The sequence below is a fragment of the Ailuropoda melanoleuca genome, chromosome 12, assembly GCF_002007445.2.
Source record: "Ailuropoda melanoleuca isolate Jingjing chromosome 12, ASM200744v2, whole genome shotgun sequence".
Taxonomy (NCBI): domain Eukaryota; kingdom Metazoa; phylum Chordata; class Mammalia; order Carnivora; family Ursidae; genus Ailuropoda; species Ailuropoda melanoleuca.
The window spans coordinates 72112423-72139220 of NC_048229.1; the positions used below are offsets into that span (position 1 = coordinate 72112423).

Consider the following 26798-nt stretch of genomic DNA (forward strand, 5'->3'; position numbering starts at 1 on the left):
TGTTTCTTGAAATGTAACTCATTTTAATAGCATCTTGTCTTATTATGAGAAATACATGGCATTTTTCTTAGAAAATGGATTATGGTCGGCCTGGTCAAAATGCATAAGTATATATAGCCACTGTTTGTGTGTTTGGTTAATTTCAACTCTCTGCAGATACTCTGCACCACTCTTTGATACTTAGAGGCTGGGAGAAGAGATAAGAGTTTGAATAGAACAGTGTGCTGTGCTGAGGGTTGGAAATACTGCCATATGGGAAAGCAGGTCAACTAAGACAACGAAGTATTGTTTAAATAATGAAGACACTGAAGCCTTAATTGGGGCTTGGAACCATATAATGCTGATGATGATAGTAATTGCTCATATTTATCACCTATTTATTATGTGTCAAGCACAGCTAAGCACTTATGTGTCATCCCGTTTTATCCTCACTAGGACTCAGAGGGTAGGTCAAAAATGGTAGAAGAGTGGCAGCGTCTTATGAGTCAGCCTAACGCCATGATCGGCCACATTTCCTAGGTCAAGATTCCGGGGCTTAAAGAGATTAAGGACCTTGACCAAGGTCATGCTAGCTACTAGGTAGTAAGGCTAGAACTTGGTCCAAAAATGTGTGTTGCGACTGAGCTCAGCTTAGACAGTAGTTTGGAGAATCAGAAAGATCTGTCTCATTTGGGAAATGCATCATGTAGGACGCATTGCCTCCGAAGGCAATTTGTCCCATTAATAGGATGGATGACAACGCCTGCCTACTGGGACAATTATTAAGGTCACTTCAAGGTTGAAGAAGATGCTCCTTCCAGCCAATTTTCTATCACCAAGAGGAAATTGTTTTGCTGAAATATGTGGAAAGGAGGTTAAACAAACCCAATGGAAGAGAGGCCCCTCCCCTCAGTTAAGTAACTCAGACTATTTTCCACCAAATATGTAGAGGTGTCTCTCTGTGGAGTCAGTTTAAGCAGAAATGGCAACTATTTACTCTTATTTGCAATTGTCTTTGCACATTTACTCCAAATGTCAGTGTTCATTTCCCCTTACTTCCTACTTGTCTTCGTAATGATGCTGATCAGGTAGACAGAAGAAGACCTAAGGGGCATTTTGCTGTTTATGCATCTGAACTGCCCCAGTGATCACTCTCAAACACAAACCCAGCCTTGACACTGTCAAGTGTCAAATGTTGTGGAACAACATTTCGGTGGTATCTTCCCACCTGAACTTCAAACGCTGCATCTGCTGGTGTGGCCCCCCACGTCCTCTGGGGTCTGGCCCCTCCTCCACCTTCATTTATGGTTGTGTCCTCCCAGCCCTGTGTCTCTATACTCTGCTTACAGACATGCTTAGAGGTTCTGCCTCCTGATTCTGGGCCTGTGCTCCTGACCTGTGTCACTCCCCTCCTCCCTGTCCACCTCCTGCTCACTGGATGAGGTGGTCCTGTCCTCTGCAGAGCTTCCATGTTCCCTCTGCTTCCCTCCCCTCCCTGGTTGAACTGACGCGTCACTTCGCGGAGTATCGACAGCATACCAATCATCATGCTTGAATACTTTGGGGATACTTTTTTTTTCTATATTGCTTTTTCTTCGTTAGGCTGAGCCCCACAGAGGCAGCAGCCTTGGCTAATTTGTCTTTGACTTAGCTCTGGATCTCTGTTCCATATCTTCCCAACATGGGGATCTTAGCAAATTCTTTCATCTCTCTGATCTTAAGTTTCTTCATCAGTGAAAGTGGGAGATCATGGTAATACCATTCTGGGTGGTTGAGAGGATTAAATAACATTATGTTTCTAAAACATAGTACCTACCTGACACTTAATAAATGCTTAATAAATTTTAGCTGTATCACCATTGTTGTTAACATTATCATCATCCTTTGCAATTATTACATATACCGCCTTATAATCTCATGGAAGTGGATTGATGGGATGGGCAGGTGGGAGGGAGGACAGAAGGACAAAAACAGAAACACATGGTTTTATTTGGTGACCTGAACTTTGCTTTTAACGTGCTGATTCTCAGCCATTCACAGTTCTTGAACTGATGCTTCTGTAGGTGCTATAGAGGTTATATATTTAAAGATCTTGGGAAACAGATTTTAAAGTAATCATATGTACAGTAGTTCTTTCAGGCAAAACACCCCATAAAAGTGCCCTCCTGGGAAACCATGGACACCTTTGCCTGTTAGGAGCCAGGGCTTCACTAGTGTGGCGCAGACCGCCTGGCCACGCTAGACTGGCATCACTTGGTGTGGACAGGGGCCGACCCCTCGGGCTCTGCCAGGCCTCTTCTTTGACCCACACTGAGCCCACCCCCCTAGTCATCAATGCAGCAAGTCTGTGATTATCCTCAGAGAGCTCTGGTTTATGTAAGACTCGGGAAGAGCTTTTCAGTGTCTGTGGTTGAGAATTTTATGTCCCATCTTGGCTTGTGACTCCAGCTTGGTTTTCCTCCTTGTGCTTTCCAACCACTCCCATTGTCACATTGCAATTCTCCTTTTACAGAATTGACATGTTGGGGACTTTCGCTTAAACCACACCAAAATCACATTTTAATAACACGGGAACCGTCTCTTTTCCCCAGTACATTGTCGAGAAGCTAATTCTTGTCAGCCTAAAAACTTGAATATACATTTGAAATAAATCAGTGGTGCTACACTGTGGCAGCCTGCTGAAAATCTCCAAGGAAGATTATATTTTCAGTTGAACTACTTGTCACTGTGCTGTGTTTTTTTTGTTGTGTGTCCTTTGTTTTCTTCATTTCGTAAAAATCTACCCAATACCTTGTCATTCAGGAGAAACGTAAATGGAGCCTTTCAATTAGTGGCAGAGTTCTTATTTTGCCTTTTAAAAGCTTCTGCTGTTATAGTTTAGTCACTGACTCGTCATCAAGTAGATATTTTTTTTTAAAGATTTTATTTATTTATTCGACAGAGATAGAGACAGCCAGCGAGAGAGGGAACACAAGCAGGGGGACTGGGAGAGGAAAAAGCAGGCTCATAGTGGAGGAGCCAGATGTGGGGCTCGATCCCATAACGCCGGGATCACGCCCTGAGCTGAAGGCAGATGCTTAACCGCTGTGCCACCCAGGAGCCCCTCAAGTAGATATTTTAGCTGACATTACGCAATACTTGATAACCAGAAACAGAAGAAGAAAAGGTTTCTGGTTGTCTTGAGAAGTTCAAGTAGTGGGAAAGTTGACAAATGATGTAGCTTTGGGAAGTGGATCTGGGCAAAATGTCTCCCACCTGAAAATACAGAGGTGTTTCAGTTTCCCACATCAGATCTCCAAACTCCCAGGGGACCGTCTCAGTGGTTTTTTAGCTCGTTTGTTAAAAACGCTGGTGCCTGGCTGCTACTCCCATTCTGAGTTCACCCTGTCTGGGATGTTCCTTGGGCATTTGGACTTTTAGAAGCTTCCCAGGTGGTTCTTAAGAGCTGCTGTGTGGGGGCACTGAGCACCACCCACCTAACAGCTGGGTCTGGAGTCTTGGTTATTTTTTGCCCACCTGGAGTTCTGTAGGGATAATCACATCACCCCTTGTGCTGTCATCCCCTCCCATGACAGAGGTCTCTGACAGACCACCATTACTGTGGTGTCAGACCAACTTAGGTTCAAATCCTGTCTTGGCAGCTTAGGACTCCAAGCAAGCTACTTTGCTTCTCTGACTCTCAGTTTCTTCATCTGTGAAATGGAGTGTAATGGAGGGTACGAGCTGCATTCTGAGAATTAGAAGCAATAGTGTTGATAGTATCGTCAGGGATGTATCCGTGTCTGAAGACGTGTGGATCCGTGGTGAAAGGCAGCTGTGCCTGCTCTTGCCTCCCTCATGGCCCAGTGCAGAAAGCTCAGGGAGATGGGGTTCCTTCGCGGAGGCTCCTGGACCTCAGAGTAAGGAAGCCAGGGGCCAGGGCGGAGGTCTGCACCATGTGATGTGCCCCTTTATGATGGGGGTTTGACAGACAATGCCAGAGTTTGAGGTTTTAAGTTAGAGAAGGTGGCCCTTCTCCCCACCACACACATTTATTCCTCCCAGGTCCTGTCTTGTGCTGTCTGTGTTTTATGTAATTGCTCAGAAAATGCAGCGCTGAGACCAGACACCTGGATAGTCGAACCTTATTCGCTGAATGCGGCAGTACCGCTTCTCTGGAAAGGGTATTCCACACAGAGGTTATGGTGGTAACTTTTTCTTTTAGATGTACCACTCTTTTTGTTTTGTTTTTTTGCTGTTGTTGTTTTGTTCTTGTAGATTTTAAAAGCACTATATAAGTCTTATGGAACATTTTTGAAATTATAGGGAAACATACAGAATAAAGCACGTGTTAACCATAATTCCACCATCCAAGACAATCCATGTTGACAGTTTGATGTACCCATTTTTATTCTGTGTTCATAGATTCTAAAAAGAAAAAAGAGGCTGTTTACCTATATTCTTTATTCATTTTTATTGAGATATAATTCACATATCATGAAATTTACCACAAAGTGTTCTTCAGTTCATTGGTTTTTAGTATATTCACCAAATGGTTCAACCATTACCACTATTGAATTCCAGAACATTTTCATCATCCTAAAATGAACTCCCTCACCCATTAGCTGTCACTCCCCAGTTCCCTCCCACTCCCAGCACCTCCCCTGCAACTGCTAAAATACTCTCTGTCTCTGAATTTGTGGCCTTTTGTGTCTGGCTTCTTTCTCTTAGCATAACGTTTTCAAGATTCATCCATGCTCTACATGGATTGGTACTCCATTCTTTCTTAGTGCTAAATGAGATTCCATTGTATTGATATAATACTTGCTATATCCATTCATCGTCTTGATGAACATTTGGGCTGTTTATACTTTTGGGCTATTAAGAATAATGCTTTTATGAACATTTCGTGTACAGAGTTCTGTGTGGATGCAGATTGTCATTTCTCTTGGGTATATGACAGAGTTGGGATTGCAGAGTCAAGTGGTGACTTTATATTCAACTTTTTGAGGAACTGTCAAACTTTCCCGCAGCTGCTATACCATCGTGTATTCCTCCCAGCAGTGTCCGAGGGTTCCAGGTTCTCCACAACCTCGCCAACACTTGTTAGTGTTCTTTTTCTCATTAAATTAAAGCCATCTTTTTTATTGTAGCCACCCTAGTGGGTGGGAAGGGGTTATGTGACATATATTCTCGTGTAATCTGTTTTTCTTCATTCTAAGAACACTATGGGCATTTTTAGGTCACCACATGTATTTCTATAGCTTGAATTTTAAGGGCTTTACAGGAATGCATTGCATATAAGTAAACTTTTTAAACCAGTCTTAAAAAATGCAAAACAATGCCATAGGTTGTAGAAAATTCAAGGACTAATACATCAAGGAAAGAAAATAAAAGTAAAAATAAATTCAACCTGACGTGTTAAAATTGTAATAATAGGCTGAAATAATGTCACAAACTTAAACCATGTAGCTTTTTGTAACCTATCAATTGTCAAAAACCCCCCCAGAAAACCCAGCCACACAACCTTATTTTCATTGCACTTGATATATCTTGCTTTAGTCTCATTTTCTGTTCATGGTGGAAGTGTGGGGATGAGGTGGACAGGGTCTGGAGAGAGGTTCACCACAGCTGCCCCAGTTTGGGGGGGAGGGGAAGGAGCCCAGCTGGAGGCCACCTAACTGGTTCTAAGAGTGTCAGGGTAGGTTTCTATGAACTCTGGGATTTTTTGTAATTGAGATAAAGTTTGTGTACCGTAAAATTCACCATTTTGAAGTGTACAATTTAGTAGTTCTTATTCTATCCACTGAGTTGTACAACCATTATCAATAATTCCAGAACATTTTCATCACTCCAAAAAGAAACCCACGTCTGTGCTCTTTAGCAGTCATCTCCCACCTCCCCCTACCACTGCAGCCCTAGGCAGCAGCTCATTTTTCTGTCTGCCGATTTGCCTCTTCTGGACATTCCGTGTCAGTGGAATCACGCAATGCGTTGTCATTTATGACTGGCTTCTTTCACTGTGTGTAATGTTCTTAAGGTTCATCCGTGTCATGGCATGATGAGCACGTCATTGCTTTTTATGGCTGAATAATATTCTGTTACACAGGTAGACCACATTTTCTTGATCCATGCATCATTCGGTGAACATTGGGCTAATTTCCACTTTTTAGCTGTTATGAATAATGCTGCCATGAACGTTACTCCCAGTGCCTTGGCTTCTTGGGGGAAATCATGATATTTAGGGGTTAAAGGTATTAGATGGTAGGCTGATGGCAACAGTGATACAAGTCTCTGGGGACCAGTATTCCTCCCACACTCAATACTAAGACCCTTTCTGAGCCCTCTTGAAGGACGCGCCCAGTGGTCTTCTAATCGCCTAGGAAGCATGTCTCCTGGGGAGAAGTTTTCAGGTCCACGATCACAGCCAACAAGAGACACCAGATGTTGCAGTTACCTCCCCCCCTCTTTTTTTTTTTTTTTTTTTTTTTTTTGGTATGAGAAGAGAGCTACTCGCACAAAGTGACAGGCTGCCTCCAACTTGGGCTCAATTATTTTGTAAAGCTTTTTGTTTATTTGACCTCTCCTAACCCAGGAAGCAATTCTGACCAATCATGGCTGACTCCCTTTGGCACTTGGCTCTGGTTGCTTTACAGCTGATGACAGAGGGGCCACACTGCTAACACATCTGAGTTAATCCTTAACTCCAGAGCTGTGTGCTGTTCTCTGGCAAGGTTGTATTTCTTCATTAGCTGTTCCCAGGGCCCAGGGAGTCCCAGAGGATGTCAGAGTACATTAATTTTTATCATAACATGGAATCTTTCAGGTCTGAATGGCAGCACACAGCTGTCAGGGGCTTTCTGAACTCGATTACAGCTCCATATATCTCTAGGCAAAACAGAGGCGGGAGTCCTCATTGGCAAGGGAATGTACAAAATGCATGAGATGTTTTATTGTTTGAGTAACTTGACCATGCACTCAAGCATATTCCCCAACTAATTTTTTCCCTTATGTCCATGTAAGTTCACCTCTGCCACCCTGCATTAAAACCCCTCCCTTCATTGTGACCATATAAGGTATATTTTAAATAAGCTTTTTTGCATAATGGTAATGAAATCATCATCTGGTACTTGGACAGCTATTCTATAAATATATTAAAAAACGAATGTTCCCAAGATTTTTTAGCAGAATTTAGCAGAATTCATTTAGCAGATTGGTATTGTAGAAGTTTATAAATAATGGCTTCCTGTAATGCTTAATATTGCTTTATGGCCACAAAATATAATTTTAATTTGAAGGAATGCTAATTTGTTTTCAGAAAGGCAAGTTATTTGTTCATTGACTTTATATTCCCTACTTGTCAACAGAGTAGAATGCTTGGAGGGATGCATTTTACTTAGAAAAGATGCCCAGGTATTATTTTAACCTTGTCGACAAATGCCAGGAGTCCCCCATGAGCAGGATCCTGTACTACACTCTGCTTGGTATGGTTATAAGGACCCCCCCTTCCCTCGCCACCAACAAAGAAATCATAGTCAAAAAGAGAAGACACTGTTTTCAGTTGTGAGGGCAAATGTGTTCTTAGTAGGCACGGCCAAATAATTTACTGCCGGCTCTAGTCCTTCACTCAAGTGTCCTGGAGAATTCTGATTTCTTTGTAATGGATGTGTTTTCTAAGGACATGTGCACTATTCATTTAATTGCTCCCACTGCCGGGCAGCCATATTGCACGAGCTCTGTGAGCCAGTAAGCAGTTTCCCAAAGTTCTCACATCGCTGTTTATGTATGAGATGGACACAGACAAATATTCTCTTTATTTAAACATATACTAATTTTTAAAAACTAAAACCAGAGCAGCAACCCTCCTTAGCAGCTGTTTTTGCAAAGGACAAGACTGAGAAATAGATGTGTTGGTTTCCAGTGCATTTTTTTTTTTTTAAGTGATTACAGGCGGTCCTTAAAATTGACAAAAATTAGGTAGGTGGCACATAAATGACTGCATTGTGGGTGAAGCTGATGCAGAGAGAGGCTCTGTGGGTTAAAATCAAAGTACTGACTGTGATGTGAGCAAGGGTGAGGAGAGCTGTCAACAGCAGGATCTTACTTGATTTTCAGGGAATTCAACAAACTTCTATTGCATCTCGGGCATGGTGCTGGCTGTGGGAGCACCAGGGTAACTTCAGAGACACACTCAGCCTTTCAGGGGTTTCTAGCCCACTAATGTGACTTACTCCTTTTTGTGTCTGAGAAAGCTGAGTATCACGGAGAAAGTAACCAGTTCCCTGTTCTCTAAATAATGCTGGCCCTGGCCCTCCCCTTCTGCCAGCTTCTTCCCTTCTTGCATTTGTATGAAAAATATTCACTTTTTCTGAGTTCTCTTGTGGAGTTTATTGAGTTCCAGTTTGGCCTCCCAAGACTTCTTTCATATCACTAGTGAATTTCTGTAGGACATGACCATCATTCATTTGTCAGATGAGCAAATGGGAATTTGCCAAGAGAGACTCTGGTTCATTTGCATTTTCTCAATCTGTGGGAGCTACATTCAAGTGAAGTTACTGGCTTATGAGCATGGTTGAATTTATCCTTACTGTTCCTACTCTTCCATCCTTATTGTGCTTATCATTGATTGTCCAATTTATTAAATATTCCCAGGGACCCAGAACACAGCACAATAAAGTACTGAATGCAAAGGGCAGGAGCGAAACTTGGAAACAAGTGGACCTTTAACACCAATGGGTCAGACCTGCATTTGAGATATCATGCCATTTGGATTAAGTGCTGTTGGGGGCATAATTACCAAATTGACGCATTTTTCCTAGAAAGCCCCTTTTGCAGAAGATGTAGGTATTTTCCTGTTGTACATCTTGCCCCATTTAGAATCAGTGAGGTTGAGATTTTGATGCTGGGCTTGTATATGATAGGATAGGAAAATATAATCAAGGTAATGGACATGAGGCAAAAATTTAAGGAAATAACAAAAACAAGAGTGTTTCTATTTTCTGTTAAGTGTATGTACTGATGTTCTGGAATTCACTATAAGAAGTTGTAAATGGTGCATGAAATGAAAAATTCCTGGTGGTCTCCTGGGATACAGCCAGTGCTCAGCTCTATTCCTGCTGATTGGTTTGGATTATTTTCTTTATTCCAACTTAGAAAAAAAAAAAAAAAGAAAAGCATAGCAAGGTTATCTTAACAGCAGAATCCACTCTGGGTTAATTATTATGTTAATACTTGATGGTTAAATTCTTAAAACATGTGGATCCTTCAGATTTTAGAAGCATAGCTAGCAGTCACTGACCACCTAAGCTGATGTTGATTTTTTGTGTTCCTGTTTGTCTTGTTTTATTTGCTTTATTTCCTTGCATATTTATTGAGGCTTCCAGAGATATCGGGTAAGAACATGGGGAACTACGTATAGGTATTTTATAAATATGGGAGACAATTATATACATATTTTATATCTCTGATTTATTGATAGATAGTATGTCCCTAAAGTATAGTCAAGGTCTAGGAAACAAGCAGCCAAGAAAAAACAGCCTGTTTTAGGTACATTTAGGAAAAATGTTAAGCATTTTACATTTTTCTCTAATTTTTATGACTAGCAAACAAGGTGGGTACTGTCATTCCCTTTATTCATTGTTGTCATTTTGAGTTTGAGTGGCTGATTATATAGTTGTTCCAGTATGTTACTGTAAATAAGCATTTTTTTAAAAAAGTTTGTCCATATACCACCTAAAGTCACCTTGACTTGTACTGTTGGCATGAACACTGCATATTGGGCATTTGAGGTCTTGGTGGACTGCTGGAGAGTCTAGAACCTTCCCTGGGCTGGACATAGCTGTACGAGAGAAAGGCTGTGTTCCAGTTTATGCTGCCATCCGTGAATTCACAATAAGCCAGCCTTAGAGATCTGAGCAGAGATCCACCTTGGAATTCTACAGAAATTTTTTCCTCCCCCTTTTCTGGAAGAAAAAAAAAACCTAACACTTACTAAGTCTAAGAAACAGTTGTTTTGGGGACTTTGGGTCCTTAGGCCCTTTCTATTGAATTTCAGAATATTTCCATATAGTATGAATTCCCACAGCTCCCTTGAGAAATGCCCCAGATGGTGTGACATTCTGTTTCAAGGAGGAATTGAAAAGTATTTCCCTTTACATAACATTACACTTAGCTCATTCTTTTGCTGTGTCTGAGATGGAATCCCCAAAAGCCACAATTGTGTTAATGTTCTGCAGGGTGTTTATTTAGCCCAAGAAGGTCTGTCTCAGTTTCTGGAGAATGTTGTGATTCAGTTTACAAATGCTCACTGTAATTCAACCCCATGTGGTTGCTACTGCTCTTCATAGATTCTTTGGAAGCACCTTCTCAGTTCTCAGGTGTGACCATATGTATGATTCTTAGGTTGCTTGGATCATAAGGGACTGGTCTTGTCCTCAAAGCATGAATAACTCTGTCTTCCTGGATTGGCTAGAACCGAATCCGCTTTTCCCCTGCTTCTTTTGCCATATTTTAGGTAATAATAAATTGTAAAATATGGCTATGGAATGTGATTTGTAAACCACATGTCACTGGGAAAATAGCATTGATTTCTTTCATTCATTCATTCATTCATTCATTCATTCATTCATTCATTCATTCCTTCATGATGTACAAAAGGTTTACTTCTTACCGGGGGCACACAAAGGCTGTGCAAACAAACACTTCTTTCCTAGGGACATTGATTGTAGTCTCCTGGCAAAGATAACAGACAGATTGTGTCACAAAGATTTAAGCAATGTAAGAATGGGCATACCCCTGGCAGAATTGAAGCCCCAGCCTCCTGGGAGATGGTACAGCTCAGAAGCTGATGTTCTGTTTACAATAAACTCTCAGGATGTGCTAAGGTTGGGTCGTTGCCAGTTACTGATGAGCATTCAGGATAGTTGGCAGGATTGAGAATGGCAATGGATGTTTGTGGAGGAAACAGATAGGATCCTGGCCCTCAAGGATTCGGTGTCAGTAGGAGCTTGCTGTCTTGGCAGGGACTTGTAGGTCAGGGAACTTGGGAAACAGCTGGATCTCCTGTGCCATGCATTTGTCTAGTGGTCATAGGTCATAGGTCGAAGGACCTTGTGTCCTTTGGTTATATTTGTCTTTCTGTCAATCGCACCATTGTCAACCTTGTAAAAGGTCTAGGGAAAGAGTCTAGGAACTTCAGAAGAGGGAGACAGTGCCCATCTTCCAGATGAGGAACAAGGATTCTTCAAGCAAGAAGGGTCTCCTGATTAGTTCAGGAGTTGCCTGGGGAATACACATTCAGAGGAGGAGCCGTTCTTATGGTTGGGCTGGTCTAGGAAGGTTCCACAGGGGGTTCAGGGTTTTAGCTGACTCTTGAAAAGAGGAGGGGACAGTCAGCATGGGTGCTGTAGACATGGGCCAAGTATTCTCTCGTCTCTACACTGTGAACGTTGACCTGTTTTCTCTACAAGTAGGTTTTAACATCTTTCTTCGTTGTGTCCTGCTACCAAGAGCAAGGCACACTGTAAATAGTTCACGCATATTTTACTTGACTTCAGTCAGATGTGACAGTTTTGTGTTCATCACCTGTCAGGTGCAAGGTGCTCTGCAAGTTGGTCCAGAGTCGTGGAGATGCATAGGCGCGGCTGCTGTGGTCCCACTAGGTGGGGTCAGCTCACAAATACCCGAGTCCCTCATCCTGGGGATGCGATTCGGGCCAGTAGAAGCACACAAAACACTCTTGTGTTTCTACATTTTTTGTAAGTTGCATTTTCCATATAGTAAAATTCACCCTTTAATAATAGAATTCTGTAAGTTCTGACGAGCACACAGCCATGGAGTCACCACAGTTAAGATATAGAACAGTTCCCTTACCCCCAGATTTCCTGTGTGCCTCTTTGTAGTCATTCCCACCTCTACACCCAGCTCCTGACAACCAGTGATTTTTTTTTCTGTCTCTAGAGTTTTGCCTTCTCCAGAATATTATATAATACACATATTCCATATGTAGATTTTTGAGTTTCTCTCACATAGCATGATGCATATGTTAGTTGTTTGTTGCTGTTAAATTACTCCCCAAGCTTAGTGACTTAAAAGAGCAAACGTTTATTACCTGACTCTGTTAGTTTTCTATTACTGTTGTAATAAATTACCGCAAGTGTACTGGCTTCAAACAACAAGTATCCAGGGTGTAGGAATATATATTCCTATCAGCTTTATATAACATAATAACAATATAATAATAGTATAAATAAATCTGCTAATTTCATTGGTAGGAAATATTTTAATTATTGCTATTAGAGGATTTTAAGATGGTAAATCTTGTACTGGTTATTTGTAATCTAGTTTTATCAGTTTTTAAACATATCCATCAGTTTTTCTGTTAGACTCTCAGAGTGTGTGTAACTGGACCCCCCAGTATTCATGATAGGTCAAATAAGGGAGAAAGTAGAGGTGGCAAGCCCAGGTCTTGGTTGTTTCAGTGGCCAGCGATAAAGACAACAGAATATGGAGTGCTGTGGTTGTCTTAGCTCAAGTTCCCTAGAAATCCAGCCTGGGACAGAGATGTATTTATTGATGATTTATTGGGGGAGTATTCTCAGAAGAAGGTAGGGAGGAAAACAAATTGCGTTCAACTGGAGACTAGCTTCAGCCTGATCCCACAGGTTCCTGGAGAAGGACTCATGCCAGAGTTGTCCTTGTTAGTGGAGCAACTGGGTCTGGGGCATGAGTTTCCAAATGTGGTGGTGCCCATCAGTCACAGACAATTTTCTGGAGAAGTCTGCTCTCAGTAGTTATGAAGGGGTACACTGGACGCATAACTGAGATCTAGACAGAACATCTTAATGCTCATTTCATTCAAAATGTAGGGGACTGGAAAAATATTAATAATCTCTAGAAATGTTGCTGTTGACTAGTCATAGAGACTAAAAAAGAAGATGGAGTAGCAAATGTTTCCTAAGTGTTACTAATCAGGGGACCAGTTAGAGAGTATCATCACTCACTAGAAATAAGGACATCAGGAGAGGGAGAGACTTGAAGGAGAAGATGAAGAGTTTAGATTTGAGGTGGGTACGAATGAGATTCTGGAACCTGGGAGGAATCTGGGGGCTGGAGCTGTGGGTGTGAAGTTCATCTTTATAGATGTGTTATTTGGAGTCCCTGACTGGGAGAGGAAGGGCTGGAAGAGACAGAAGATGGGGCAGTAGCAACATTAGGAGGAGGTCAATTGTGACAGAGAATTCTGGTTTCAACAGGGGGGAGGTTGTTGGGTTTCTTGATTGGGAAGCCATTGCTCTGCAGGCAGCTTCGAGAGATTCTGGATGGTGATGGGAAAGAATTCGGTCAGCTTGGTGATAAGAAGTTGGTTTGGGGCAAGGAAAAGAGTTTATGAATGCAGACAAATATTTCAAAACTGTAGTCCGCAAATGGGAAGAGAGAGACTAATGCCATTTGAAAGAGCCCCAATGTCAAGTAGATATTTTTCTCTTTTCGGCCTTCTCTCTACTGTCTGTCCTCCTTGTTTTCAGTTTCTTTTCTCCACTTTCTTTCTTTCCCCATTTTCCCTTCATGGATGTTCAAAAAAAATCTGATTAGCCTGAAGGTAGAAAGAATGAACTAGTGGAGCAGGAGCTACTGGAAAGGCCAGAATGAGAGAATGAAAGAGACTGTAGTCAACGGGTGGGTTGTTTGAAGAGTTGTACACCTGAAACCAGTACAATGTGATATGCCAGTTATATCTAAATTTAAAAGAAAAAAAAAAACGGGAGTGAGAGGAAGACTTAGAGATCAGCTCTCTGAAAGCCAGTTAGTGAGAGCCTTTGCACTAGGACCCCCTTCCGTTTATCATTACCATCTGGTGCTCTTTCAGTATGAAGTATCTCTTAAGGCTACTGTGGCTCGAAAGCTTGGCCCATCCTTGCTTCCATGGATGAGAAGGAGCACTACCCCTGATAATTAACAGATGGCCGCTCTCCTTACTATGGAGCAGTTGTTCTCTGGCCCCAGTAGACAGGGGTGCTGCTTCCCAAGCATCATCCCTAGGAGGCCCAGAGAAAGCCAGGGTCCCCTATCGCTCTTAGTAGATTAGAACCACAGAGAAGCAGCGCACCCCCATTCGTTGGGATCTTCTGTACATTGAAGACCTCTCCTGTCCTCACTCACCCCTCACAGACAAGAATCCACCAAAGAATCAAAAAAAGTCAGGCCCAGAGATTGCTGACTAACAGCATCAGCTTTGGAATTGGAATGATACTATTTTTGTTTCCGTTCTGTCTTTATAGTTTGAACTTTCCTTTTGATATTCTGTAAATATTCATCATCTCAGAGCCTTTTGAATTGCAATGGCTTTTAGTCAAAACTGAGCAAAATGTGCCATTTGAATAATAAAAACCTCATTAAAGTGAGGCAAAAGAAATTCTTTTCCTTTTGTACAAGCCAATTAAGTGTCTTTACAATTAAAAAAAAAAAGTCTAACACTTTATAGTTTTGTATTCCATAAGCCTGTTTTTAATTAATGGAGGTGACAAGTTTTAGGTACAGGGTACATATTTTGCCTCTGGTGTTGTGCAATTAACATTAATGAAGGGTATTAAAATTTGGCGAAAGAGGAGAGGATTTCCCACATCCTCTGTAGATTCATGCCCCCAGGCTGAGGTCTTTGGTAGAGAATGTTTCTTGATGTGTTTTGCATTTCCTTGAGAAAATGTTCAGGCAAGGATAAAGGTAACTAGAGGAGGCCATGTTGTTATTAAGAGTGTGATGTCAAAATTCCAAACGCCCAGACATATCCTATAGACATGGAAACAGTCCAAAAATCAACTTTGTATTTTCTCCTGTGGATAGAAGGGAAGGGTATAGAGACAAAGGAAGTAACTATGATTTAGCCTGGCATGTACCTTGCAAAATACTGGGATTTTACTCATCACAACCTTGGAAGGGGTGTATGCTGCTGTTCTAAATTTATAGGGAGAGGAAACAGATTTACAGACGTTAACTAACTGGCCACAAGTCAGGTAAGTATAATAACATGAACATGACTGAGCTAGAATTTCTCTCAGCACTTGGCTGTATCCATTTAAGGGAGCCTATCTAAGAAAGAAGGTATTCTGCAGTAGCTTTGAACTCACCTGATCTTTTTATTTCATTTTGTTTTGTTCTTATTTATTTGCTTCTTTATTTATTTTAGCTGTTTCGGATTCTTATTCGGACCATAGGATGTTTGTTGCTAAACCCTTGTTTTCCTGTTTGTAAAATGTTGATAATAATACATATCACCTAAGGTTCTTATGTACACAAAGCTATTAATAAATGGATAATCCCCATTTATCACTCAAAGGAAAAAAAAAGAAAAAAAAAGTATCAACAACTCTGAAAAAGTGAACCAAATATTTGAGATGAAAACTGAAGGGAGCTCACATATAAGTCATATATTCACTTGGCCCTTTTCCTCTTTTTCTTTCAAGGTTTTTTTCCAGTGGTTTTGCCTTTCTACAAAATATGGGTTATTTTGATTATAAACGAGTAGATTCTGTTTCAATTTGAAATAGGTTCTGATGAATATTGTAAGTAGAACAGATGCATCAAAGCATTTTTTGTCCAGCTCTTAAGAGAGTAACTGGATTTGTTGGGGGGGGGCTGTGCATTGACAGCTGGAGGACATTGACAGCTGGGGGAGCAGTAAGTAGAAAATAGGTGATCCTAAGCAAACACAGCTGACCTCAGCCACATCACCACTTTAAGGTCTTAGATAGGTGGTGAATTGGAGCTATATTAGGCAACAGAACAAATAAAAGTTTCTCAATGAGACTTAGATTGCCTAGTGGCAATGAGATTTACATAAATACTTTTTAAAAAACAGTGAGTTAATTCTTTTTTCTCTAATGATAAATTCATGCTTTCTACCAAGCATTTATTATGAGTTCTTAATAAATTAGTATCATTGAGATCATTAATATCATTAATATTATGAATAATTAATGAACTAATATCAATTCTTAGCAAACTCTAAGAAAAAATGAATAGGAAGGAAAACTTCTCAACTCACTGTATAAAGCCATTATTACTCTGATTTGAAAACCGGATAAAAACCTGAAGAAAATTACAGACCAGTCTTACTTATGAATATAGGTGTATACATCTTCAACAACGTATTAGCAAACCAAAAACAGCACTATATAGAAAGGATTATGCACCATGGCAAGGTGTGATATATCCAAGGAATTCCAGGTTGGTTTAACATCTGAAAGTCACTGTAATATATCAGTAAAATAAAGGATAGGTCTTTGGACTCAAAAAGAGGATTTGAAAAAAATCCAACACCCTTTCATGATAAAAACACTCAACAGACTTGGATTACAAGGGCATTTCCTCGACCTGATAAAGGTCATCTACAAAATACCCTACACCTAACCTTCTACTTAATGCTAAAAGATTGAATGCTTTCCCTTTAAGATCAGGAAACAAAACAAGGGTATTAAATCTCACCACTGCCCTTCAGTATTGTGCTGGAAATTCTAGCCAGAGCATTTGGGGGTGGGAAGGAGACATTCTGATTGGAAAGTGATGAGATCATAGAATATAGGTGAGGTTCGGTGGGGCGGAGTCCAGAGCCCACGACCAAGAGAGAATTCTTGAGGCGTCTTTGGTGCAAAGTTGGTGGTTTATTAAAGCACGGGGACAGGTCCCGTGGGCAGAAAGAGCTGCTGCCCCGGGTTGTGAGGGGTGGCTGATTATATACTATGGGCCTGGGGGAAGGTAAGGAAAAAGGCAGGTTGAGAAAGGACTTTCATATCTTAAAGAAGACTTACAGGATACCAGAGGCCTTGCCATTGTCAAGTTAAGGTTGTTTACCCCTGTAGTAAGGCATTAACATGAAGATAGTTGGGAACTTCCTGGATTCCTAGCAGTATCTGTCTATGGTCTGCAGGCTATAAGACATTTAATTTTATTTACATTCCCTTCTGGAAACTAGGTTGGTGATAGAAATGCTTTGTTCTTGTAAACTGCTAAGACATTTGCAAACTGAGGGAGACTTAAGTCTTGCAGGATTGTGGTATCTATAGGAACTATTTCTTTGTCCTTTAGGGCAGCCAGGAGTGCCTGAGGAATGTCACATACATCCCATGGGGGGGGAGGGGGTTTGCAGTTTCTGCTTTGTCCTCAGCTTGCCTTCTGTTCCCTCATCAGAAAGGAAAAAGTAAAACTATCTTTATTTGCAGACGAAATGACTTTATGTGTAGAAAATACTTAAGAAGCCCACTTAAACAATTAAATCTAATAAATAATTTCAGCAAGATTGGGGGATAAAAAGTCAATATGCAAAAACCAATTGTATTTCTATACACTATTAATGAACAATTCCCAAATCAAATTAAGAAATCAATTCGATTTGCCATAGCATCAGAAAGAATAAAATACTTACAAATACATTTATGAAAGATGTGATAAATTTGTATTTTGAAAGCTATATAATACTGTAGAAGGAAATTAAAGAAGACCTAAATGGATATAAAGATATCCCACGTTCATGGATCAAGAGACTTAATATTGTTAAGAAGAAAATATTCTCAAAATTAATCTGCAATTTTTTAAAAGATCTTATTTATCTTATTTATTCGTTTGAAGCAGAGAGAAAGAGAGCAAGAAAGAGAGCGAGCGAGCACAATGGGGGGGGGCAGAGGGAGAGAGTGAAGCACACTCCCCACTGAGCAGGGAGCCTGACCCAGGGCTTGATCCCAGGACCCTGAGATCAGGACCTCAGCTGACGGCAGAGGCTTAACGGACTGAGCCACCCAGGTGCCCCTGATCTGCAGCTTTATTGTAAAATTTATCAAAATTGCTGTTGGCTTTTTGGGCAGAGATTGAAAGCTGACTCTAAACTTTATATGTGCCTTCAAGGCTCCTGACTAGCCAATCCAAGCTTGAGAAAGAACATTGAATTATTCTCACTTCCCAATTTAAAAATTTACTACAAAGCTTTAGTAATAAAGACTATAGTATTACGATAATAATGGAATAGAATTGAGAGTCCCAAAATAAACTCTTTCAATTGGTCAACTGATTTGCATCAAGGGTACCAAGACCATTCAATGGGGTGAACAGTAGTCTTTTTAACAAACAAAGCTACAACAATCAGAATACCTGCAGGCCAAAGAATGAAATTAGCTGTCTTGCATTCACCTTACTTCCTCCTTAGCTTACAAAGGATCATAGATCTCAGTGTAGGAGCTAAAACTAAAATTCTTAGAAGAAAAGATAGAAGTGTATCCTTGTGATGTTGGGTTAGGCAGTGGTTTCTTAGATAGGATCCCCAAAGCACAAGTGACGACAGAAAAAAATACATACAACTTGCATTTCATCAAAATTAAAATTCAGAAAGAAGATAATTGAAGACATTTTGGAGTTCAGCCCACCCCTAGAGACAACTACTATTGACATTTTTGTGTACTCTTCCTTAATATTTTGTGTATGTTTGCGTGATCATACAATATTATATATTTTGTTCTATAACATGTATGTTTACAGGGCCAGAAGATGTTTCATTTTAATGGTTGTATAGTATTCTATCATATGCATATATTCAGATTCATTTAGTGATTTCCCAATTTTATATTTATTTTGTAATGTTTTGCTTTTATAATGTAATCACAAACATTTTAATATATGCCGTTTTACAATTCCTACCAGCACCTTAGGATGACTTCCCGAGGATTTAGGATTTTGATTCACATGAAAGGTTTACTTGTACTTTTTAAAATTTTATTATGAAACAAATTAAATATATACAAAATAGAAGAAAATGTTATAAAGGGCCACCACTTAACCCATCCCTGGGCTCGCTTGTTTCTAAGTTGTAGATGTAATTTCGCCTCTGGAAGGAATATATTCAAACAATGTGTGCCTGTCTCTTTAAACAGAGCATTTCCCCCTTGATATGTTTACTTAGAACCTATTAAATGCTGGTTTCTATGTTGGTCTTTACATAACCTATTTTCTCTTTTATTTTTTACATCTACTTTAAGGGCTATTTTGATTTTTTAGGTGAAGAAGCTAAGAATTGGGTAAACTAAGATGCACAGATAAAATTAGGTTTTAGAATCTGGGTTCCATCCCGGGTGACCAGTTTGTCCAGTATGGTCCTGGTTCGAGCACTGAAGTCCTGTATCCTGGGGAACTCCTGGTGCCCTGCAGCTGGTTCAGTCTAAGCCCTTCCCCAGCAGCATGGCTCATGATATGACATCCCATTTCCAACGGATGAATCTTGAAAACAGGAAAGAGTTGGTTATTCTTACCAGAGCCTGGGTTATCCTTGGTCTTAGAGTGTTCATGTCTGAGCAGTGTTGGATGTTATATTTTTCAGATCTCTTCACGTGCTTGTGTGCAATGCAGCGGCTTTTGCTCTACCATGGAGCCTCACCAAAGATGGCCTGGAGACCACCTTCCAGGTGAATCACCTGGGGCACTTCTACCTTGTCCAGCTCCTTCAGGATGTCCTGTGCCGCTCAGCTCCTGCCCGAGTAGTTGTGGTCTCTTCTGAGTCCCACAGGTGGGTTAGAATCTGATGTTTTGTTCACATGGCCCCTTCCTTGTGCCAGCCAGTCTCTCCCCGAGGCTCCCTTTCCCCAGAATGCTTTTCAGTGATGCTCCTCCGGAAAGTGTGGGTGCACTCAACCTGGCCTCCCTAATTTTTCAAGGTCTTTCTCTTTTTTTGAGATTGTGGAGGATTTTTTGGGGGTTTTGCCTACAGCAATGTAGATTGTTTTTACAACTATACTTCAAGCCCCTCATTGATTTTGCTTTGAGATGGAATAATAATTGATTAAATCTGAATGCCTGACCTTTATCGATTTGTCATTCAACAACTTCAACACCTCACCAAGAGGAATGTTCAGTTATTCTAGCAGGAGAAACAATGCAATTAAAGACTGCGAGATGAAATCCAATTGTTTTATAATGAGAAATTAGGGAATTCAATGCAGACATTAGCTGTGTAATTGTAGAAAGGGAAAGTACTGTAGTTAGAACATATTAGAAATCTGGCCATGCCTCTTTTGGTTAAAATTTCAATTAAAACATCAGATGGCACTTCTCTTCTATTACCATTAAGAGAATATCCAATTGACTAAAAAAGCATTTGAAAATTTCGTTGTATTTTCAGTATGTTTGTTTCTGGACTTGGTTAAAACAACTATTTGTCTAAAGAGAAGTAGTCGGAGAAGAAAAAGGACTTCCCAGGAGAGACTAGATTTAATGCATGTTAGGGAGATTTTCCTGGTGTGGTTGGGAGCTTTCAGTCTTTGCAAAGTAGCTGGAAAAAAATAATGTGCAAGGGCATATTTTTTTCCCCTTCTACTCCATCTTAAGTCCTGAAATGTTTTAGTGACCCAGAATGAAGCTTATTTTTTTAATCATGCTTCCATAAAATGTAACCCTTGGGACTTGGAAGAGAGAGACCAGCCAAGGGTTAGCCTGAACCCTTTATCACTCCCAAACACAGGGGCTTATGGTATAAGTGACACATTGCAGATAGATTTACTTTTACCATTTTAAATTTATGATGGCTGAAATGAAAGGAAAATGCCCGTAATAATCCTCCCCCGTGTTAAAAGACACGAAACATCTAGTAATTAGGTGGTAACAAAATCTGGACATCCTTATCTTTGCAAATCACACCAGGTTTGTGGGGGGAAAAAATGGAGTGGCCCTGCTTGGGAGTGAGGGAGGCTACTGTGGGGGCCAGTGCGGGAGAGCAAGCTCCGGAAATAAATCTGCCAGCCCCGATCGTTTGCCAGATGTGGAGGGCACTACGGGATATGTTTAAATGAGTTGGTATTTAATGGGAGATTATGTTGAATTGTCAGCCGCATGCTTCCCTTTGTAAGTCTGTATCTCAAATGGTATTTCATGTGACGTCTTTGTTCTCTTTTTAACTGCCGCATAATTCAAGTCTACCTTGGAGATCGGAATCTTAATTTCACAGAACAGAGGAGTTGGAAGGAAGGGACTTGGTCTCCTGAATTAGACCCATTTCAGTTTACAGACAAGGATTTCCTGAAATGTGTTATCTGGCCCATTCCTGTCTGGTTGATTGGCACTTGTTTTTCTGCTTTCTGGTCATCCTGGGCACCTGTTAAGGAGTATTTTTACAAAATGCTAATTTCCCCAAGCTGATTTGTTTATTACACTTGTGTTGCTGCCTGCGGTGCCCAAGAGACAGTGTGAATACTGGGTGCACAGTCCTGTGAAGCACTCGCTCACTTCTCAAGGACCCAGAGCCCTAAACCGTGTTGTAAAATGGAAGTGTTGATATCTAATTACCTCCATAAACCTTGGCGGAGTCTCTTCGTTGGAGTCACGACCCCCTGTTAGGGGAAAAATAAAGTCTTATGTTTGCAGGAACATATTATACCAGACTGCCCCCAGGCAAAATATTTATTAGCCTCCCCGTGTCTTCACTATATTTTAGTTACTTATCTGGAGTCTGAGCAAGTGAATGGGGTTTCTGCATACCCAAAATACATCATATTAAAATGAGAACTCGACTTCTTTGCTGTGAAAAATTTTCAGATAACAATTAAAATAGAATGAAAAGAGTGGAGGGCTGGCTGTACAACTCTGAATGGCTGCAGCTGTGTTGAGTGCCAAGTTGCTATGCACACACACACGCACGCACGCACACAGCTTCTGACGCAAATTCAGTCTTATTCTTTGAATGTACTAGCTTTTGTCTACATAGAATCCAGTCTAATTATTTTTGTTTGGTAATTTAAAAATCCTTGGTTTAAAAAAAATGAAGGAGCAGTATACATAGAAATACAAGATAGAGGTCCCCACAAACAGCAAGTGTTAATGTCCAGAGAGCAAATGTTAACATTTTACTGTATTGGTAGGAGGATAATTCTATTAAGACATTATTGTGTGGCTTTGTCAATTTTTCAACTTGAAAATAGGGTAGGCAGCCTTTGAAGAGTTGTTTTACTGCCTCTTGAGCTGAGAGGTGAACATGGTCGTTTTTCAGGAAGCCTGCCCTGGTTCAGAGGAATCAGAAACCTTGCCCACCCTTCCAGCTTCCCAGAGGACTGTCAATACAAGCTAATCAGACCTTAAAAATGGGTCTGCTGCTCAGGAGATCAGCAGGGCAGGAAGTCAGGGGTCCGCTTATGGAGGGAGGCTCCTTGCAAAGGGTGGGCTTGCTGTTTAGTAGCTGTGCTTCTCCATCTCGAGAATTCCTTCAGCTGGGTTCCACCTAATTTCTCATCACGGGTGTGTGTGTGTGTGTTTTGCCTTATTTCTAGAATAAGGACTAGGAATGATTTCCTTTCCTCCTCTTAACCTCCCCATTGTTCCCCAGTCATGAGATACTTCTGCGTTGTCCTTAAAAACCAAAGCGGGGAATTCATTCTAAACTTCAGAAGTGCCACACTGACATATTGATGAAGAACCCAGAGGACCTGAGGCTAGTGCGAAATTTTACGTTTGGAGCAAGGCTCAAAACAAAGCTTTTTGTAATAAGGGAAACTCGGCCCTTAGTTTGGAATTCTGAACCCACAGCCAAACTTTAATTCTCTAATCCTGTATTTAGTCCCTGCTCTGTCAGGCACTGTGGTAGAAAATATGCAAGGGGCTTACTGTATACCTTCTGGGAATTCACAGTCCAGAGTTGGAAGCAGGTGAATAAATGGCATGAAGTCTGTCATGGTAAGGACAGAGGCACAATGTACAGCTAAAAGGCAAAGGTGGCATGACTTGCTTTGTTACTGATGTTGGGATGGTGCAGTGTGGGGTCATTGAACACTGGGGATATCATGGCCTGGGGCCTGGCGAGTGGGTACCTAATTTCCATGGAAACGTGTCTTCCATCTACTTTGCATGGCTTCTTTCAATCTGTCCCCCATTGCCACCCAAGAAATCATTGTGACAACAAGCAGTTGGGGAGAGTTGCCTGGGAGAAATGGCACTCAAGCTGGTTTGGGCTAAACAAATATGCCAAGAATGGTTTCCAACAAAGTTGATGGAAGAAGAGTGGAGAATGAGAGAAGGATGTTATTTTTATCCCATATCATTTAGATGTTGTCTAGATCCTTGATGCTACTTTCTACTTAGAGTAGGTAGAATTTCTAGGACATGGCCCATATGTTGTTTCGTTGTGTTCTCAACAGTCTCTTTTTGTAATACCTTATTACTACTTGGAAATAAAGTTCAGAAATAGAACTTCCCTGCATAAATATATTTTAATTCAGTATGCTAACTTAACTGTAATGGGAAGAAAAAATAAATTTGAAACAAAAAACATGTTTCTTACTTGAGCAAGACTACAGGGAAGGTAAATAATCAGATATGCAGATCCATGCATAAATCACCTCCCTTGGGATACTCACAAATGCGGACTGTTAACAGGTATGTGTCATTGCAGACTCAAATACTACCAGCTTGGAATCAAGCCTCACCTCCCCCTCAAACCCACGAAATCTGGAAGTGCATTCGTTCTTCATTTGTATGGTTGTTATACTACACTCTTGGAAATGCAATGGATGTTAAAACTGTGCGTATATGTAAAACACAGCCAGGCTCTAGGCTCAGCTAATTATACACAGGCTTTTCATCTGCACGAATGTCCAGTGGGCCAATCTTCCCTGAGCAAGACTCTGTCTGCATTGTAGGACATCTACCAGCCCCGGCCCCTGCCGGCAATCATTATAACCACCAGAAAAAGGCCCCCATAAATTTTCAAATTTCCCGCTAAGTTCCACTGCTTTAGCTGATTAAGCTCAGAAGTCTGGGCCCTTCCTGTGGTTTGGGGACTTGGAAACAGGCAGCCAACAATTAGTTTCAAGGTCTTGTTTCTGTATCTGTGATAACATTTCTGGCCATAGGCTTTGTTGATGACTTTAGAGCAGCAATGTCATTTAACACCAGAAATTGGATGTCACTGACTGAGGGATGTTTAATTTCCATTAAAACATGAATTTCATCTGTCCCTGTGATGCTTTTCCTTGGTCATAGCTCAACCTGAATTGCTCATATTAAGGAACAACCAGATTATTCCATCATTTTCATTTTACCTTTTGCTTCTGTTTCCACAGCAGTTGCCCAGAGTACTCCCCTTATGGTTCCTTATTACTTGGTGCAAATGCACAGGGTTAATTTAGTGAAGGAAACTATGAGGGGTCCTTAACAAGGCCGAGACCATCATCTAGAAAATTCCTTTTGTTATTTGTGATACTTTTTTTTTTTTTTAGGGCAGTCACTACTTTGTTACAGAAAGAAAGAAAGAAAGAAAAAAAAGGAAAGAACCAAGCAGCTGGTGTTTAATGACTCCGTCAGACCCAATTATAAAACATCAACTACTTACTTTGATTTGCGTGTATCCATGCCATGGGTATACTTAAAAACGGTAGACTCTGCCAGAACTCATTTTGGCTTTGTTTACATTTATCTTTTAAACGTATAAGACTATAGATGGCACCTCACCAAGGTTATAACCCCTTTATAATCATTAATTTTTAATCTGGCAAAGAGTCGTGGGGACAGCAAGACTCATCCATATTTACTTGGATGCTCAAATGAAAATATACAGGACTCATGCTTTGGCTAAAACAACCCAGGAAAGCCCCGTCAAAGGTTAGGAATGTGATATCTTTCTGCTTCCAAAAGCAGCAGCCCTTTATTTAAGATGCTTTTCCATTTAATCTAATTATCCTTGAACTTCCTGTTGAAGGTTTTGAAAAATCCATGTTAGAAGGAGGGGGAGTTCAGCGTGTTAAGATTGCCCCATTTCTGGGTTTGGGCCTTTATTTACTCTGTCTTTGGACCCAGTTGGTTTATTGTATTAAATCACTATTGTCAGTTTCTAAGGGAGACTGTTTCTACGTTTGCACGATTGTGTTCTCAGTTGTCTCTGGTTTCCTCAGATTTCTAATAAAAAAAAAATGCTAGTATCAGAAGTCAGAGATTGGCTGCTTCATGTCATCTATCTTTTCTTTTCTTTTCTTTTCTTTTCTTTTCTTTTCTTTTCTTTTCTTTTCTTTTCTTTTCGTTTCTTTCTCTTTCAGATTCACAGATATTAATGATTCCTCGGGAAAACTGGACTTCAGCCGCCTTTCTCCACCAAAAAATGACTATTGGGCCATGCTGGCTTACAACCGGTCCAAGCTGTGCAACATTCTCTTCTCCAACGAGCTCCACCGCCGCCTGTCCCCGCGTGGGGTCACGTCCAATGCCGTGCATCCTGGAAACATGATGTACTCCTCCATTCATCGCAACTGGTGGGTGTACACACTGCTGTTTACCTTGGCCCGGCCTTTCACCAAGTCCATGGTAAGTGAACGGCTTCTATTGCCGCAAACACCTTCACTGTGCTCTTTATGGACACGTGTGTTTTCTTTAGCTTCTCGCCAGTTCTAGTGATAAGTCTGGTCTTGACAGTCACATCCTCAGGCCCATCAGAGCTATCAGAATGGGCTCTCGATCACACTTCGGTTGACTTAGATTGCGTCTTTTTCTCTGAAGGCGTCTTGGAGGGCTGGATAGTAGATGTGGTTTTCAGGTGTTGCGTTAAGGATGGCTAGAGGTCTTGATGGAAATGGGTCTCTTTATTTTGATGCTATTGTTTTATTGCTGTTATGCAGAAAGCATAGTATTTGATAATGGTGTTTCAGGTCAGTAGGTGAAAAACTGAATTATCAGCAGAACTGATTCCTTTGTTTCCATTGAGACTCTATATTTGATGTTCTAAATTCTTATTTAATGAGTGTCCATCTCACCCGGAGAAGCTTTCATTGGTTGGAAGTGCATTTTATTCTCCACCTCCCCAAAGGTGAGTTCTTTTGCATGAAACACACTTCTGTGGTTAGATTTGGAAATGTTCACAATGGTAAATATGAAGTTTTTACATTTTTGTTGGTCGTATAACAACCCATATCTAGAAACTTTTTCCATGAAAACATTTTAATAGAAAGTCTTTTTAAATGAACAATGCACATTTACACAATATATTTGATATGGTATTTTTCTAAACCAAAGGCCTTTAAAAGCAGTCAGAATTAGTGCATACTAGTACTATTCCAGTTAGCTAACTTAACTTCTAATCCTCAGAAAAGCCCAGACACATTTTGGCCTTCACGAGTATCACAAGGTGAACTCATTTTCCTGGGGCAATGATCCTATGGCCTCTGAATACAGTTTGTCTTCTCCAGCAGCCATTCCCACTTACCGTGGGTAAGGCACTTAACCAATCCTAGCCTGATTCCTCACAACTAAGATGGCAATAGGGGTTGGTGTGGAGATTGACCATAATGGATATGACATTTATAATTATGGGTATAGAGTTTCTGTCATGATTTTAATCTGACTATCCAGCACGGTAGCCACCTGCTGTATGTGGCTATGGAGTCCTCGAAAAGTGGCTAATACAGGTAAGAAACTGAATTTTTAATTTGATTTTACTTTAATTAATTTAGATTTATAATTAATTTAGACTTAAATAGCTGAATGTACCTAATGGCTTCCAGATTGGAGAGCACAGTTAAATAATGTGCCCAGCATGGTGTCTGTGTATAGTAGGGTGTGTAGTATTCCTGTCATGATGGTGGTTGTTCTTGTTGTTACATTACTTTTGGAGAGGACGATTCTCTGAAACGTCATTGTTTGTGTTGCATACAAGGGTCACAGAACTAAAAGTGTCTGTAAACTGGGAGTCTGGTCGTGGTGTTTGGGTGGACCTCTGTCTCTGTCCCCAGAGGCCCAGAGAGAAGGTTATTGGCAAAGTAGGAAGGGTGTCCAGGTGAAGAGAGCCTGGTCTTCAACATGTACTTCTGGTCCCCCCGGAAGCCATAATAGAATGA

At 40.7% G+C, this 26798-nt stretch overlaps 1 protein-coding gene across 7 annotated transcripts in view; it reads left to right on the forward strand.

Moving 5' to 3' along the window:
- Positions 1 to 26798, forward strand: part of WWOX (WW domain containing oxidoreductase) — a 1195262-nt gene that overhangs the window by 264664 nt on the left and 903800 nt on the right. For all 7 annotated transcript variants that reach the window (XR_004618878.1, XM_034637803.1, XM_034637804.1 and 4 more), the window contains exons 7-8: positions 19316 to 19501; positions 25008 to 25272. Coding sequence is in view for 6 of the 7 variants with exons in the window: in XM_034637803.1 (XP_034493694.1) it covers positions 19316 to 19501; positions 25008 to 25272 (451 nt within the window). In the remaining variant the exon portion in view is untranslated. The remainder of the gene's footprint in view (positions 1 to 19315; positions 19502 to 25007; positions 25273 to 26798) is intronic.